Source organism: Haliotis rubra, unplaced genomic scaffold, assembly GCF_003918875.1.
Source record: "Haliotis rubra isolate DU_JTF1 unplaced genomic scaffold, ASM391887v1 Scf1022, whole genome shotgun sequence".
Taxonomy (NCBI): Eukaryota; Metazoa; Mollusca; class Gastropoda; order Lepetellida; family Haliotidae; genus Haliotis; species Haliotis rubra.
Genome location: NW_025764918.1, coordinates 105,176 through 120,825, shown reverse-complemented (window position 1 = coordinate 120,825; position 15,650 = coordinate 105,176). Strand labels below are relative to the sequence as shown.

The 15,650-nt window shown below is 36.6% G+C and overlaps 1 protein-coding gene and 1 long non-coding RNA gene across 3 annotated transcripts in view; both read left to right on the top strand.

Annotated features, from left to right (window-relative positions):
- The window catches only part of LOC124271053, a 49,776-nt gene extending 44,816 nt beyond the window's left edge, over positions 1-4,960 (top strand). For both annotated transcript variants that reach the window (XM_046706126.1, XM_046706117.1), the window contains exons 7-9: positions 883-1,126; positions 2,401-2,547; positions 3,677-4,960. In XM_046706126.1, the coding sequence (XP_046562082.1) occupies positions 883-1,126; positions 2,401-2,547; positions 3,677-3,802 (517 nt within the window). In that variant the 3' untranslated portion in view covers positions 3,803-4,960. The remainder of the gene's footprint in view (positions 1-882; positions 1,127-2,400; positions 2,548-3,676) is intronic.
- Positions 4,961-9,553: 4,593 nt separating this feature from the next.
- On the top strand, positions 9,554-14,729 carry LOC124271049. The gene is made up of 2 exons (XR_006896929.1): positions 9,554-12,618; positions 12,658-14,729. It is a non-coding gene; the product is annotated as an uncharacterized LOC124271049 (long non-coding RNA).
- The last annotated feature ends 921 nt before the right edge of the window (positions 14,730-15,650 follow it).

Genomic DNA, 15,650 nt, shown 5'->3' with positions numbered 1-15,650 from the left:
AGACTTGCAAGAGGATTGCAACTAGTAGATTCTCAACAAGAAAATTTGACGACGTGTACATGTACTCTATAGTGGTGAATACTGAGTAACTTGAAATCAAAATATACTTCTCATCAAACGTTTAGACTCACTATAGTGTAAATATAGCCACTTACTTCAGGCAACTGTTCTAAACTAAAGTTTGCAAAATATTCCATACTGTTTAGGAGTACTGTTTACACATGAACTGATGTATTGTAAAACAAATTCGTAACGTTGAAAAGATTTTGTCATGAGTTCAGTAAATGATGAAAATCAGTGATTTCTTAACAAAACTTTACACAACAACACAGCTGTTCACATGCATAATTTTTGCACATGCGTTTCAGCAATTTGATTTATATCCTTGTGTAATTCATCTGCATAAAGTTTGCAGTTGGTTCCCCCAAGTTAGTGGAGAAATCAATCTTCGATGTAGCCATATACTAGTATATATACATAACATATAGTGAGTGTTTTAAGTGAGTCTAAACTTTTGAAGAGAAGTATATGAAACCGTCTGCTTTATAACAGTTCTGATAACCTAGAAATAAGTAATGAATCATCAAACATTGTATTATTAGATCTCTTATGATTAAAAGATTTTACTGGTGTTGATTATTTTGATATAGATGCTGCAAAAAGCAATTGTGCAAACACTCTTTGTCTTCTGTGGAACTGGCAAGCGTTGGTGTGTGTCACTGATGGTACAGTCATGTTTAACTGAGGGGTTTTAAATTTTGTGATTCCATTTAGAGTGGACACCTTGTATATTTACATTATTAATATGGTTAAAAAATGTGAATATTTCTTTCATAAGATTTTGTGAAATTTCCCATCAAGTTTTGATGTTAATGGTTCCAGGATTGGAGGCTGGAATTGGAAAGACTTCCCACGTCTCCACAGCAAGTTCCATGTTGGTGACGAGTTGCTGAGCATCAACAGCCAGCCTGTAGAGAATGCCAGTTCGGCCATGAAGATCCTGAAGCACGCTTCCAAGCCGATGGAGGTCGTGGTCCGTCGCATCCCCAATGCCAGAGTTTTCGAGATCAGGAGGTCAGCAGAGGGGCAGAGTCTCGGCATCAGAAGAGAAGGAGGAACAGGGGAGGTATGGAGGGAATGAGAGAAACTTTATCTTGCAGGGAACATTAAGGCAACTTTTAGATTGTGTTAAGGTAGTTTCAGATTGCAGTATTTCGACTGTAACTTACTGGAAATGAATCAAGGATGAATATCAACCACAGGAGGGTTCTGATTGTTTCACATAAGGGATGAAATGCCTTCACAATTAAATATGGATTGCATGTTGGCAATGTCTCTATTGACTTTAAATCTGATTCTTTCTTCAATACCAAATTTTCTGAGATAATAGCATGTACTCTGTCTTGGATAATAACTTCCAGCAATATGACACTCAGTCATTCACTGGTCAGTCATTGCCATACCATGGATTCTCTGGATCATTTCTGGTGTTTCTGACATCTCAGGCCTTCTTATGAGCAGGTTGTCTTCAAGACACTTCCTGGCACTCTTCAACACTGCTGACCATCTCTATTTGCAGTACCATAGGATATATAAGGCAGTCTTCTCTAGTATAGCACACATACATGTGTCTTTATGGGTGGCTTGTGGTATTAAGTTCTTTTTCTGTAAGTTCTAGATAGTGGTGTTCCGATGATCGAAAAATAATCGAAAATTGATTGAAAGAAGGATTAAAAATAATTATCGATTGTAAAAACATATTTTCGATTAATCAGAATTTTGTTGTTTTAGTATAACACACTTGAATGAAATAAACTGACCATTAAATTTGATGAATATTCACGAACAAACATGCGCTTAACAGCATAATGCTAGGTGCATTGCATTCATAGTTTCGTATTCATCACTACGGTAAATATTGCTGTAACCTGTCTATGAATAAATTTTTCATCTATTGTGAATGTAATGAGATCTACTGATAAATATTTGTTGTATAAATAAACCGAATAATTACATTAACATTAATTAGAAGAAAAACCTGGAGAAAACCCTTATAATTGTTACATTAGGAATGTATATATTTTGATTATAATCGATAATCGTTCACCACAGATCCTTTGATAATCAATAGTGTATTTGGTTTCATATTCCCAACACTAGCGTCTGATGTGCCCAAGGGACGTAACTCTGTGTAACTTCTTGGCCACCCATGTCCCAAAAGATACCAGTACTGATATTCCAAATATTAGAAAGCAGCAAAATATAGCTGCAATATATTCTACTGTATCATAAATCCAAGATGAAATTGATTAATTGAAATACTGGTGATAGTTTATAACAGGTTCTAATTGTGTTGGAATAGAATTTTCATTTGTTAGTTTTTTGGTGTATGTGTTTCAGATTCTATATGTTGACCCAAATGGTCTGGCAGCAAAACATGGCCTTTTGTCCAGAGGGGAGTGTGTGCTGAACCCAGGCAATCTCTGTACCTGGTACATGACCGAGATAAACAGCAGACCAGTCAGCCTCTATTTTAAGGATCTTGAGGTATGGTGCCATCTTCTGACCAGAATAATCATGTCATGTTCTTTCACGCAGATGTTTCAGGTTGTGTCCTCTCATTGAGATACCCTTGTCTCTGAGTCAACCTCAACATCAGAGACCCTTTTTTCTGATGAACCTCATTGAGATACCTTTGTTTCAGACTGAACCTCATTGAGATACACTTGTTTCAGTTTGAACCTTATTGAGATAGTGCACAGTTTCAATGCTGTTGGCCTTGTTTCAGATTGAGCACAGACTGAATGTTGATCTCCTTATTTCAGATTGACCACAGACTGAATGCTGTTGGCCTTGTTTCAGATCGAGCACAGACTGAATGCTGTTGGCCTTGTTTCAGATTGAGCACAGACTGAATGTTGATCTCCTTGTTTCAGATTGAACACAGACTGAATACTGTTGGCCTCTTTTCAGATTGAACACAGACTGAATGCTGTTGGCCTCATTTCAGATTGAGCACAGACTGAATGCTGTTGGCCTCATTTCAGATTGAGCACAGACTGAATGTTGATCTCCTTGTTTCAGATTGACCACAGACTGAATGCTGTTGGCATTGTTTCAGATTGAGCACGGACTGAATGTTGATCTCCTTGTTTCAGATTGACCACAGACTGAATGCTGTTGGCCTTGTTTCAGATTGAGCACAGACTGAATGTTGATCTCCTTGTTTCAGATTGACCACAGACTGAATGCTGTTGGCATTGTTTCAGATTGAACACAGACTGAATGCTGTTGGCCTCATTTCAGATTGAGCACAGACTGAATGCTGTTGGCCTCATTTCAGATTGAGCACAGACTGAATGTTGATCTCCTTGTTTCAGATTGACCACAGACTGAATGCTGTTGGCCTTGTTTCAGATTGAGCACAGACTGAATGTTGATCTCCTTGTTTCAGATTGAGCACAGACTGAATGCTGTTGGCCTTGTTTCAGATTGAGCACAGACTGAATGTTGATCTCCTTGTTTCAGATTGACCACAGACTGAATGCTGTTGGCCTTGTTTCAGATTGAGCACAGACTGAATGCTGTTGGCCTTGTTTCAGATTGAGCACAGACTGAATGTTGATCTCCTTGTTTCAGATTGAGCACAGATTAAATGCTGTTGGTCTTGTTTCAGATTGAACACAGACTGAATGCTGTTGGCCTTGAGATATCATTTGTGGTCCAGCCGTCAGACTTCATCAATGAGATAAAGAAACAGATAAAGAAGATGAAGAATTACAAGAGCTACATCCCACAGTGATCAGTCTTAAAACTCTGCAGGATTTTATGCATTCATTTGCTTGTGATATGTGTGTAGCTATTTGATACTCTGTGCTTTCATAATGGTAAGCTTGTTATTATCACCTATTTATTTCATCTTAAGTCTTCAGTAGCTTCAGCATATAATCAGATTCTGCAGTGCTTTATGATCCCACTCTACTCTTTAGTCAGATGTGTTTATCATTTCAGAAATGTTTCAAAGTTTCCTAACATACTAGTAATTGATTTGAGAAACTGTTTGGAAACAACTTTGATTGGACTACAGATGGTCTTTATATATTCTTGGGCAGTGACTGAGTTTACTAAAGAGATAACAGACTGACTGCTGGATATTCCAGGGTTTGAAGCAGGGAGTTATTTCAGGAAAAAGTAATTGGTTCCAAAATTTGTGAAGGCCTCAGTATGTTCAAAACAGAGATCAAGTTGTTCCCTGTGTATGCTTGTGTATTTCACAGATGACATGGATACTGTTTTTCTGTCCAAAACAAAATGGTATTAGTCTTGAAGCTGTGACTCCAAACATTTTCTTACCCTGCCCCAATACTGCATAGGCAGTCCCATACAATGTTCAGCATTGAAAAACATATTTGCTCAATAATGTTTCGAAGTTTGTTTTGGTGCTTGTATTTGTTGAACAATGAGGATTGTATTTCTAAGTAATTATCACTCGTGGTTCATATTAGAACAACTAGCTAGACCTTTTCTGGTATTTAGAAAGAAGCAAAAAGGTTTCCTTTGAAGTTTTGTTTGTAAAGTTTATTACTCTGATGGACATTGCTGATAGACATGGTACATAGTGAAGCCATAAGAAACATTGCTCACAAATACAAACTTTGTTCCATCCTTCATTATCCAGAGTGTCGCGTCTCCATTTCTTAGTGTTAAATACCTTCGGACCATCCACTGCCTTTAGCTTTTCTCGAAGTCCAGGGTGACTGACGCCATGTTAAAAGTCAAATTACAGCAGTCTTTCATGACTGAAACAAAAAGCAGTGTCACTACTACTACTCTCTTCCATTCCATCTCACATACTCTTGGAAACATATGGGTAAATGAACTCATGCTAGCCTTGTGGTTAGAGTATTCATCTGTCACGCCGAAGACCTGGGTTCGATTCCCAACATGGGTCCTATGACTGAAGCCCATTTCTGGTGTCCCAGCTGTGATAGTAATTGAATATTGCTAAAACAGCGTTAAAATTCTACTCTCACTCACTCACTCACTCACTCACTCACTCACTCACTCACTCACTCACCTCACACACTCACTCACTCACTCACTCACTCACTCACTCACTCATTTATATTTCATAGTTAAACTGTCATGACATATAAAATCACTTGAAGATCTCTGCTGTGCTTGTTTTTAGGAGAATCAGTTTGGTTTGTTACTCATTCCGAACTTGTACGTGAGAGAAAGTCTGCGTTAATAATAAGATTTGGTTAATTGTTGTTGTTTTTTTAACGCCACACTCCGCAATATTCCAGCTATATGGCGGCTATAAACAATCAAGTTTGGACTAGACAATCCTGTGATCAACAGCATGAGCATCGATCTATGCAAACTGGGATACAGTGACATGTGTCAATCAAATCAGCGTGCCTGACCACCCGATCCCGTTAGTCGCCTCTAAGACAAGCATGGGTTACTAAAAGACTAGACCCGTGAAGATCCGGGGTAGAATAGGTCTTCAGCAACCCATGCTTGCCACAAAAGGTGACTACGCTTGTCATAAGAGGTGACTAACGGGATCGGGTGGTCAGGCTCTCTGACTTGGTTGAAACATGTCATCGGTTCCCAATTAGGAAGATCGATGCTCATGCTGTTGATCACTGGATTGTCTGGTCCAGACTTGATTATTTACAAACTGCTGCCATATAGCTGGAATATTGCTGAGTGCGGCGTAAAACTAAACTCACTCACTCACTCACTCACTCACTAAAGACTAATTCAAACCCGGATCTTTCATGGGTGTTAATAATAAGAAAGACCGGATGATGATGTCACATCCAGAATAAACAGATGGTGGGGGATCCGGTGTATATGTTGTTATAGGGCAGAATGGAGATAGGACATACTGGATAGTGGAAGCTGACCAAATGAAATAGCCCTCAGTGGATGTCTTTTTTATTTTGATTTCTGAAGTGGAATAGTCATGACATCAGTAGTTTGTATTTTTTCCCAAATTAGTGATAAACTGAAAAGAATCAGAGATTAACAGGTTATGAAATCTTGATAAAAGTTTTATGGAATAATTGTAAAAATATTACAATATTCCAGAATTAAAAAAGCTGTTTTTGAAAATTGTTGCTGCAGAAAGATGCAGTACTGAGCATGATACTAGGGGTGAAACGGTTCGTTCCTACCACGGTACGGTACGTATTGCGGTACAAGTGCCAAACCTTACATTGTTTAATAACATGGAAAAAAATAATCATAATCTTTGTTATTTTGAATGAACAAAACTGTCATTTTATGACTAGATAGAGGAATGGTACGAAAACCAAAAATACTGATTGTTTTTATTGCATTACGGTATACCGAAGCGAAGCCAAAATACCGCAGTTCTACTAATACCGTGGTATACCGTTTCACCCCTACATGATAAACTTTCACAATAATTATCCCCTCTAATCAAATAATTTTTAAAGGCTTTGAAATTTGAACACGGTCTGTCTATGCGAAATGATTGGTTCTGTTTCCTGCTATTGATTGATGTGTAGTTCAATCAATCTTTATTTCAGTACTTAAAAGGCCACAGGCCTGTAGTACATTTAGAGTTTACATGAGTAGATAGAAGTCATTTATAAATTCTTTTCTGCAACAATACTTTTTCTTAATCTCATAGCGAAATAGATGTACATAGATGTGTAGTTGTACATTTCAGTGTTTATTTCACCACTGCTGGTCACGTGGCTTGTATGTTGCACTTATATAAATGTGTTGGATACAAACACCAGGGTCCCATTTCAGAAAGCTACGACTATCATGTAGTATAGGAGGTACGACAGTCGAAGCTCAACTGAAATGGGGCTCTGGGTTGTATAGAACTAGTGTTATGTAATAGGTTACTGCTTGTAAGCTTACGTTATATACCAATGTTGATATTTGACCGAGATCGAAATTTATTGCTAATGGTTAATTCATCTTTCATTTTTGCTTGTAAACTTATTTTATATTTTGTTCTTCATATTTTAGACAGAACAATGGGAATGGATGTGATAGTAAAAATTCTCTGGTTCTTTTTTTGTTGATGATCCATCAGTATGTCTGGAATGAAATTCAGAGTTACCTGCCCATGTTATGTACAGCAATGGGGAAAATAGACCAACATTTGGGAATTGTACATCAGAAACAGACACATAACCAGATTGTTCAGCTTTAACTAACATTAAACTTATACAAATGCTTACATTGCACAGATTTTGATGGTACTATGAAAACCTGTCATAAACATGATAAGTGAAGCTGTGACCTCTTAATCATGAATATGTAAGTATTAGATACTTAATGTAGTGTACTTATTATTCCATAGGTGCTGAAGTGATATATTGTTATAGACGCAGAGCGTATTACCATGCAATTACATGTTTGTCTCATTTATATATACGTCAATATCAACAATCCAGTTTGATTGATTTTGCTTGAATGCACAAGATGAGAGAATCATAATGACTTCATAATAATGCCAAAATAAATTTTTGAAATTGTATGCCAAAAATTGCTAAAACCATCAATTGCTCAAGTTTCATAATATTTGCATTTTCTACTCACAGAGTCTATTTCATGGAACGTCATAATAAACCTTGTGTATTTCAGGTGTACATTTCATGTCGTACATTTCATGTTGATATCACAGCATCATGCTGAATGCCATTGTATGTCATTGACACTAGTTGTATATTTCAGTGTCTGTATGACTTTGTGTTAATCAGAAGGATGATGTCGTTATTTTGCTATGTTGTTGAACTTGTATGTAATGCAATGATAAGCAGCGTATGAAATAAGGCCCGTCCGACAGCCCGAGATGGGCTAGATTTCTGACGGATGGACTAAATTTACAGCTAGCCAGTCCGATGGTCTGCTAAATGTTTTTAGATGTTCCATACATCTGAGTAAATATTCACCATATCTTGGTGTCTGGTCTGGTTAAATCCATTTTGGACTGGTAACATTTTGAAGTTACCAGTCCTGATGTCTGGCTGGGTTTTTCGGCTTATTTCATACACTGTGATAAGGCAAGATTCTGATCTACTGAGGATAGACATTTAGACAAGTTAGATATTTCAGTGCTTGGGACCTGTTATTATCTATTTCAAATGTGGGAGTCTGTCTATATACAAATTAAATGACACTAACCAGAAACTGGTTTGGTTTGATATACTACTTGACAGTTTTTGTATTGTCTCTGATGGGTATCATGACACATTAATACATTGATACCTCCTTTAATGACAACTCTGCAATCTCGGTAACCATAGAACTGGTCTCATATATATGAGAGAAGGATTAGATAGAAAATATGTTTTATTAAATGTCACGAATCTTAAGTTTGTAATTGTGTATTTTGAACATGTTGAAAATATATACTCTAGAAGGACGATATACATCGGCAGGCAAAAGGAGGAAAATCACACTGGTTTGACTTTGCAACTTTTATCTTTGAATTATGTCTCTGGCATCTCGAATCTTCAACATGGCATAGTGTTTCATTAGTATCTATCTACAAGATGGATACTTCTTAATACTGAGCTGGTACCTGTAACGGATGGTGCCAGTTGACAGGAATGTTTGTTTAATATTTGATTTCCTATTCATTCCTTTCAACAAACTCAAAATAGTTTAGTGTTAGGTGAGAGTTCGGCCTAGTTTTTATTAACTGAAGGATTAGTTTATGTTTTGGTTGTAAACTGTAGCCACCAGAGTTATTTCCCTTTGACTGCCATCTTGCAGTAGCACTTTAGTCTGTGCTTGTTTAGAGTATTCAAAAAGTTTAATCCTGTGCAAATTTTAACTTCTGAATAAACCTGAATGATACTAGGGCTTTTCAGTTAGAGATGTCAAGGTTTCAAACAAGATTTTGCTCCACTATATTTACTTTCCACTTATTTTGCTGTTTTTGACCATGATTCCGACATTTCAGTGTTTAAACAGACCCCAGTACCAGAAGAAACATGTCCTTATAGTGAACCCTTTGGAGGTGAATGATGCAAATAAAACCAGTGTGAGGGTGTTAATTTTTGTCATCCATTCTTCATTTAGAACTGCCCTTTCACATTCATTTTGAAGCTACAGAAAGTGGAATTGCAGTTTTCTGACCTCGTACCTAAAACGATCTGATTAGCTGATTCAAAAGTTCACCAGGCCTTACCTTATATTTAGAGTTTATCTGAGCTTCATGCAGGGAGATACTAAATCCGAGCAATAGATCTGTTTTCATATGATATTCATGACTCATGCAAGATTCTAGGGCTGGGACAAGTCCAGATGTGCTATCCAGGACCCTGTTTCACAAACCGATCTTAGCCCTATGATGATCATTAGTATGGGAGTTGCGACTGCCTTAGTGCTAAGATTGCTTTGTTCAAAAGGCCCCGAATCCAGATCCACATCCAGATCCACATCCACATCCACATCCAGATCCACATCCACATCCACATCCAGATCCACATCCAGATCCACATCCACATCCACATCCACATCCACATCCACATCCAGATCCACATCCACATCCACATCCACATCCACATCCAGATCCATATCCAGATCCACATCCAGATCCACATCCACATCCACATCCAGATCCACATCCAGATCCACATCCAGATCCACATCCATCAAGTGTTCGTAACGTTACTACTAATCATCACTCTATAATTTATCATAGGGTTATAAATGTCAAAGCACTTTGAAAGTTTTAGGGATCAGAACCCAGGTACCCCATCCCTGTTGTCCAACCCTACCTGGGTACCCACTGTTGATTTCCAAAATTGGGTGCTGAATGTAAGATAGGGAATTGTTTCACCAGAGCCGTTCCACAAAGTGATCTTAGCACTACGATGATCATAAGTATGGGAATTATGATCACCTTAGCACTAAGATTGTTTTGTGGAATTGAGCCCAGGAAACCCAGCCCCTATTATCCAATCCTACCTGGGTACCCACTGTTGATGTTAGGAGCTGGGTGCTAAATGTAAGATAGGGCATGACAGAAACTATCCATATACATGTATAAACAATCTAATCATGCTTAAGTGAAGCTGACTAAAGTTTTTTCATTGCTCAAAAATATGTCGAAAGGAATGATTACATACTGTATGGTGAGGAGCTTTTGCAAAATGTTAGCGATTTAGAGTGTAACCATGGAGTTTTATTATTATTATTATTATATTTGTCACGTGATTTACCATGAGGCTGGGTAGTCAGAGGGGTAGCCGGGATCTAATCAGGATCGAGCGGACCCAAATAACCTATTTTCCAACACAGTCCTTTGAGGTTTCTCTTCGTTTTGTCTTCTTTTTGCTATCATACTGCCAAGGTCTCAATGGTTTCTTGATATTTTTGTTTTCTATAAAATGAGTTGAAGTTTTCATGTATTTTATCCAAGTTCCATTTCTATTTAACGTACAAAACATGAAATATAATTACCGGTAATACAAAATGCCTAAAATTGAAAATGATGAGGGTGAAATTCAGCATCTGTTGTCCGACCAGCTCCTGTCTCCTGTGTAACTTGTATTGGCAATATACAGCAGATTGTGTTCATGGATCTGTGGATCACACTAACAACCCACATGAAACAAATCTGTCATCATGAATTATCAAGTTACAAAAACTTATGTACAGTATATTTCATTCTTTGTTATTAAATTAACCTTTTGTCCACCTTCAGACACCTAGTATGGTAACTCAGAGTGTGTAGTGGGTCAATATTAACGTGACAAGCATGTTCCCTTTTTTGTTTCCATCAGTATATGCATTTGATATGTGTCATGTGACTACAGCTGGTTTGGTCTAGAACAAATCATTGAAATGTATATACTTGTTTAATCTTGATTTATCAAAATACACATCATGATAATAGTCAATTATTAATACGTACATTGTCTGTGAGGGTCGAAAAGAAAATTCTTGTCATTGGTATAATCTTGTATGATATATGTATGTTGTTTGTGTCAAAATGAACATTATGATTCTGTTTTTCAATATGGCAACAACGAAGATGGTGGTTTATATTTGTGCAGTGAAGTTCCTCAATCATGATTGTGCCATATGTCATAAAATGCTTCAATAATAAGTGCAACCATGTGTCATAAAATGTTTTAACCATAATTGCTTCAGTGTGTCATACTCTGCTTCAATCATGATTGCTCCATTGTGTATTGATATGTTTCAGTCATGATTGCTATGATGTGTCTAAATGTGCTTCAATCATTATTGCTTCTATGTGTCAAAATGTGCTTCAATCATGATTGCTTCATTGTGTCATAATGCTTCAACATGATTGTTTCATTGTGTCAAAACATCCTTTAATCATGATTGCTTCAATGTATTATAATGTTTCAATCATGATTGCTTCATTGTGTCATAATATGCTTCTATCATGGTTGCTGCATTGTATCATAATATGCTTCAATCATGATTGCTTCAATGTGTCATATGATCCAAGATACTTTTTTGTGTCATTAAATGTTTCAATCCTAATTGTTTCCAAGTATCATAACATATTCATGTAATATATATGTTGTCTCATGATATTAGCTTCTATCACAACTTAATATATGTAAACATTGAAGATGTACATAATACTTTTAAGATCTTTTTTGCAACCCTGAGTTTTGGGTGTTGATTGAGAGGGAGTATGGTACTTTTTATATAAAAACAGCTTTTAGATAATTAAATCATGACCTCAACCTCATTTTAATATTTCAGGATTTTTTGACAAATTTACCTTTTTTATTGTTTGATGTTGATTGACATGTAACGATTTGTGGTCACAAAAAGTGGACCCTTGATGTCTGTTGACCCAGAGTTTAGACAAAGAACAGTTGGGAGTATGAGTTAAGGTTTTTGTCATTATCAAAATCATTATCAGTAATCAGTAATTGTTTATTCATTCTTGTTTTCATATTGGAATTGTAAAAAATGTCATGTTTGGATATGTCAACTGAGGGAATATTTTTGGAATGCTTTGAAGTACACAATGCCATTTAGTGAGTGGTCAAATGTAACACGTTATATTTGTGTATTCATAGCTGTCGGACTTGGGAGCCGTGCCAATTTGCACTCATCAGAGGGATACACGAAGTCTGTGGTCTAGACTACCAGTTGTCCGACTTCCTTTTGTGAAAGTAGCGGTGGCTGAGTGAGCTAGGCGGCTGACTTGGTGTACTGCATGGTGATTAGGTGACTGACTCTGAGAGTGTGGGTTCAAATCCCAGATGGGACTCAACCCAACAAAAGTACTGGAATCTGTACTTTACTGAGAAAGTGTAATCCCAAATATAACATATGTTACAAGGACCTTGAAGGGTTGATGATTGAAAATAATACGTTTTATCACCTGGCCACTTTTTCTAAATGTCTTGTTGCTCTTAACTGTTTGACAATGTTTGTGAGGGTGGATTTTAAAAAAAAGCATGATCAATAAAAAATGTAATATTTTTACCATAAATTACAAGCCATGATTACTTAGAAATATTAGATAAACATTTAACGCTCTTGCTTCCCTGGTAATTATTGAGGAGGCATGGAAAGTTATATATTCTGAAAACATTTTGGGAACAAGACATTTTTGTGTAGCCTTGTCTCTGTAATTTTTTAGAAACATTTTAGAAAGAAGTGTAATCATCACAAACATGTATTTGGAGATGTGTATTGGATGTATTTGTAATGGGCTGGCCAATTAATATTCAGGGTGGATGGGTAGGGGAGTGTTAGTTTGGATTTATAAAATAACCTATGATTATCTGATCCCAAAAAGTTTTGAAAAAAAAGTTGACCACAAATAAAACAATATGTTCCTTCAACATGAAGAATATTTGACATTAGGATATGCTGTGTGTTCAATGCAAATGATTGTTTGGTTCCCCATTTCACAGAAAACATTGTATGTTTTTAAGTTGGTTGTTATTTTAACGCCACACTCAGCAATATTCCAGCTATATTGGGGGTAAGTCTTGAAGGGCTGACTGACAAAATTATCCCATTCTCACTGAATATTCAATGCTCAGTTCCAAAGCATCACAATTATATTTCTTCAGCTGATAACTAATATTATTCATCAGGTTTCATTAGTCCTTATTCAAACATTTAAAAGAAATTTATGTACCTTTGGAATGCACAAATATGAAGGCAGCCATGTTTTTGAAAAATACTTTTTCTTGAAATGTGCATGTGTTACGGTGAAAGGGAGTTTAAGGTTTGTGGAACGAACCTACATTAATGGAAATATTGTTATATTTAATATAACAATATCAATTTCTTTTGTACATAGCAACTTAGGGGGTTGTATCGAGATGTCATATTTGCAAAAAAAGATAAATGTTGAAATACCTCTTTTGAAAATAATCAGCTTTTCACAATGTGCTCTTTTATTTAGCACCTTTGAGAAACAGTTTGCATTATTTAAAGTTATCAGGGGTTGATTTGAGAACAATTAATAATTTTCAAAATCATTAAAAATGGTTCGCCTTATCTTATAATTATTATTACACTTCTCCCAAGGAGTCAAAGACTACAGATTCTTTCATATTACTTTATATGTTCACGCTGCCATGGTAACCATAGCAATATGAAAGACTCTGGTTGTCATGAACTTTTGGAGTTGTATCTCATAAAAAAGACTTTGCTGAAGCCGGTTTCTACCTTGCTAACTATAATTTGTCAATATTTGTTTAAGGTGTTTTTTGAAAACATGCCCCCTAATATTTCCTTTTCTTGCTATTGTGAGCTCATGATTGCTATTTTTATATGAAATTCATATCATAAGTGTATGTCTACACAATGTCTAGTGGTAGCTTCACGCTGATGTCAAACCTGATTGTCTTTCAGTGATTTCACAACACTGCAGATAGTTACACAGCTTAGTGGTGGGCAGTCGTTTCCACAATATTCCACTCAATCTTTCTTGATGTTGAACATCATGGCCATTGAATGGCCTCTTGCACATACAGCTTTTGGTGATTTGAAACAGTAGAACCGATATGTGATATAATCCCTTTACAGTATAATATGTTCGATGAAAACAGTATCAGTTTGAATGAGAAATATCTTACAACACCCAAGGAACTGGAAATCAATTTTCAATGACGGACTAATATCGCACCTCAGAAACAATAGTTATTTGGGGTTAATTTCGGACAACTGATTGACATCACTTACCAGATTGGTACACTAAACAATGTAAGTTCCATCTGAAAATATTTTAAACAAATTCCATGGACTAAAATTGTACCTCAGAATGATGGTTATTTGGGATTAATTTGGAATAACCAATTGACATCTTTTACCATATGCGCACATGAAATAATATTGGCGCCATCTGAAAATGTTTTGAACAAATTCTAGGGAACCATTTGCCTTCAAACAACCAGAAGCTCTCGAGGAGGCTGGTTGCATTGGGTGTTAATTGTAACACGTTTCAGAGTTTTATATGTTGGGTTGTGGGCTTTGTAAGGACAAATCTTGGCCTGTAGGCCTTATAGTATAGCATTGATGGGGGTTCCTGACTTCATCACTTCGGGATGTCTGTGGAAACGGTTGTCTCATACATCCAGGTTCAGTGAAAGGTGTAGATGGTGGCATTAAAAATGCTAGTGGTTTCATTGCTTACATTTGGTGCAGAATTTAGTTGAATAGAATGTGTTGCTATTTTGAGTCGTTGTTGAATAAATTGCTTGACAGGATTAGCATTTGTTTTCATTGGAATATTCAACAACTGATCCTTTTTGCAAAGGTCCAAATTATGCTTCCATGGAATTGTTAGAATCCCACCTGAAAGGGTGAATGTTTAGCGCTGCTCTCTGCAATTGTACAGTTATATGGCGGTGGTCTGTAAGTAATCTAGTCTGGACCAGATCATGATCATCGATCTACGGAATTGGAATACGATGACGTGTGAACCACGTCAGCGAGGATGGACACCCATTAGTCATCGCTCAGAATAAGTAAGGGTTGCTGGAGAATTCTGGATCGTCATGGGTGCATAACACACTATAATAATACCCTGTTCAACATAGAAAGATTTATAGAAGCAAATGAAATGTTGATTTCATTGCACATTCGAATGTTATGACACACAATTATAGTTTGGCATGAAATGCATGTGGACCCGTTTTTTGTAAATATCTCTTCATCCAATGACCCAATCGATTTCAAACTGTGCAAGTGGATGTTTTGTCAGACAACCTAATCACATTGTAAATCACCGATTTTATGCATTTGTATTAAAGAATCTGTCTATGTAACTGTCAACAAAATAAATTGCAGAATGCAAACTGCTTGCAGAGGGAGGGAGCCAATGACCTGTAACAGTGGCAGTGTTGGGTCATAAAGGTCATCGTTCGTCAATGTAGGTCAGCTATGCACGTGACAGGTATGAAGAAGTGTTAATTTCTAGCAAATAGCCGGCGAATGACATCTCTGATGACCCTGATGTTAAAAGAATCTAACTTTGGATGCCTACCTTTTTGTACAAGGTTTTGTTTATTGGTTGTTGGTTTATTTTTCACAATTTTTAGCACGATGTTCTTTTTCATGCCAAGAGCAAAAGTTGTACGTTTCATGTGATCCGACACCTTATAAATCGGTTTGCTACGTTTGCTCTC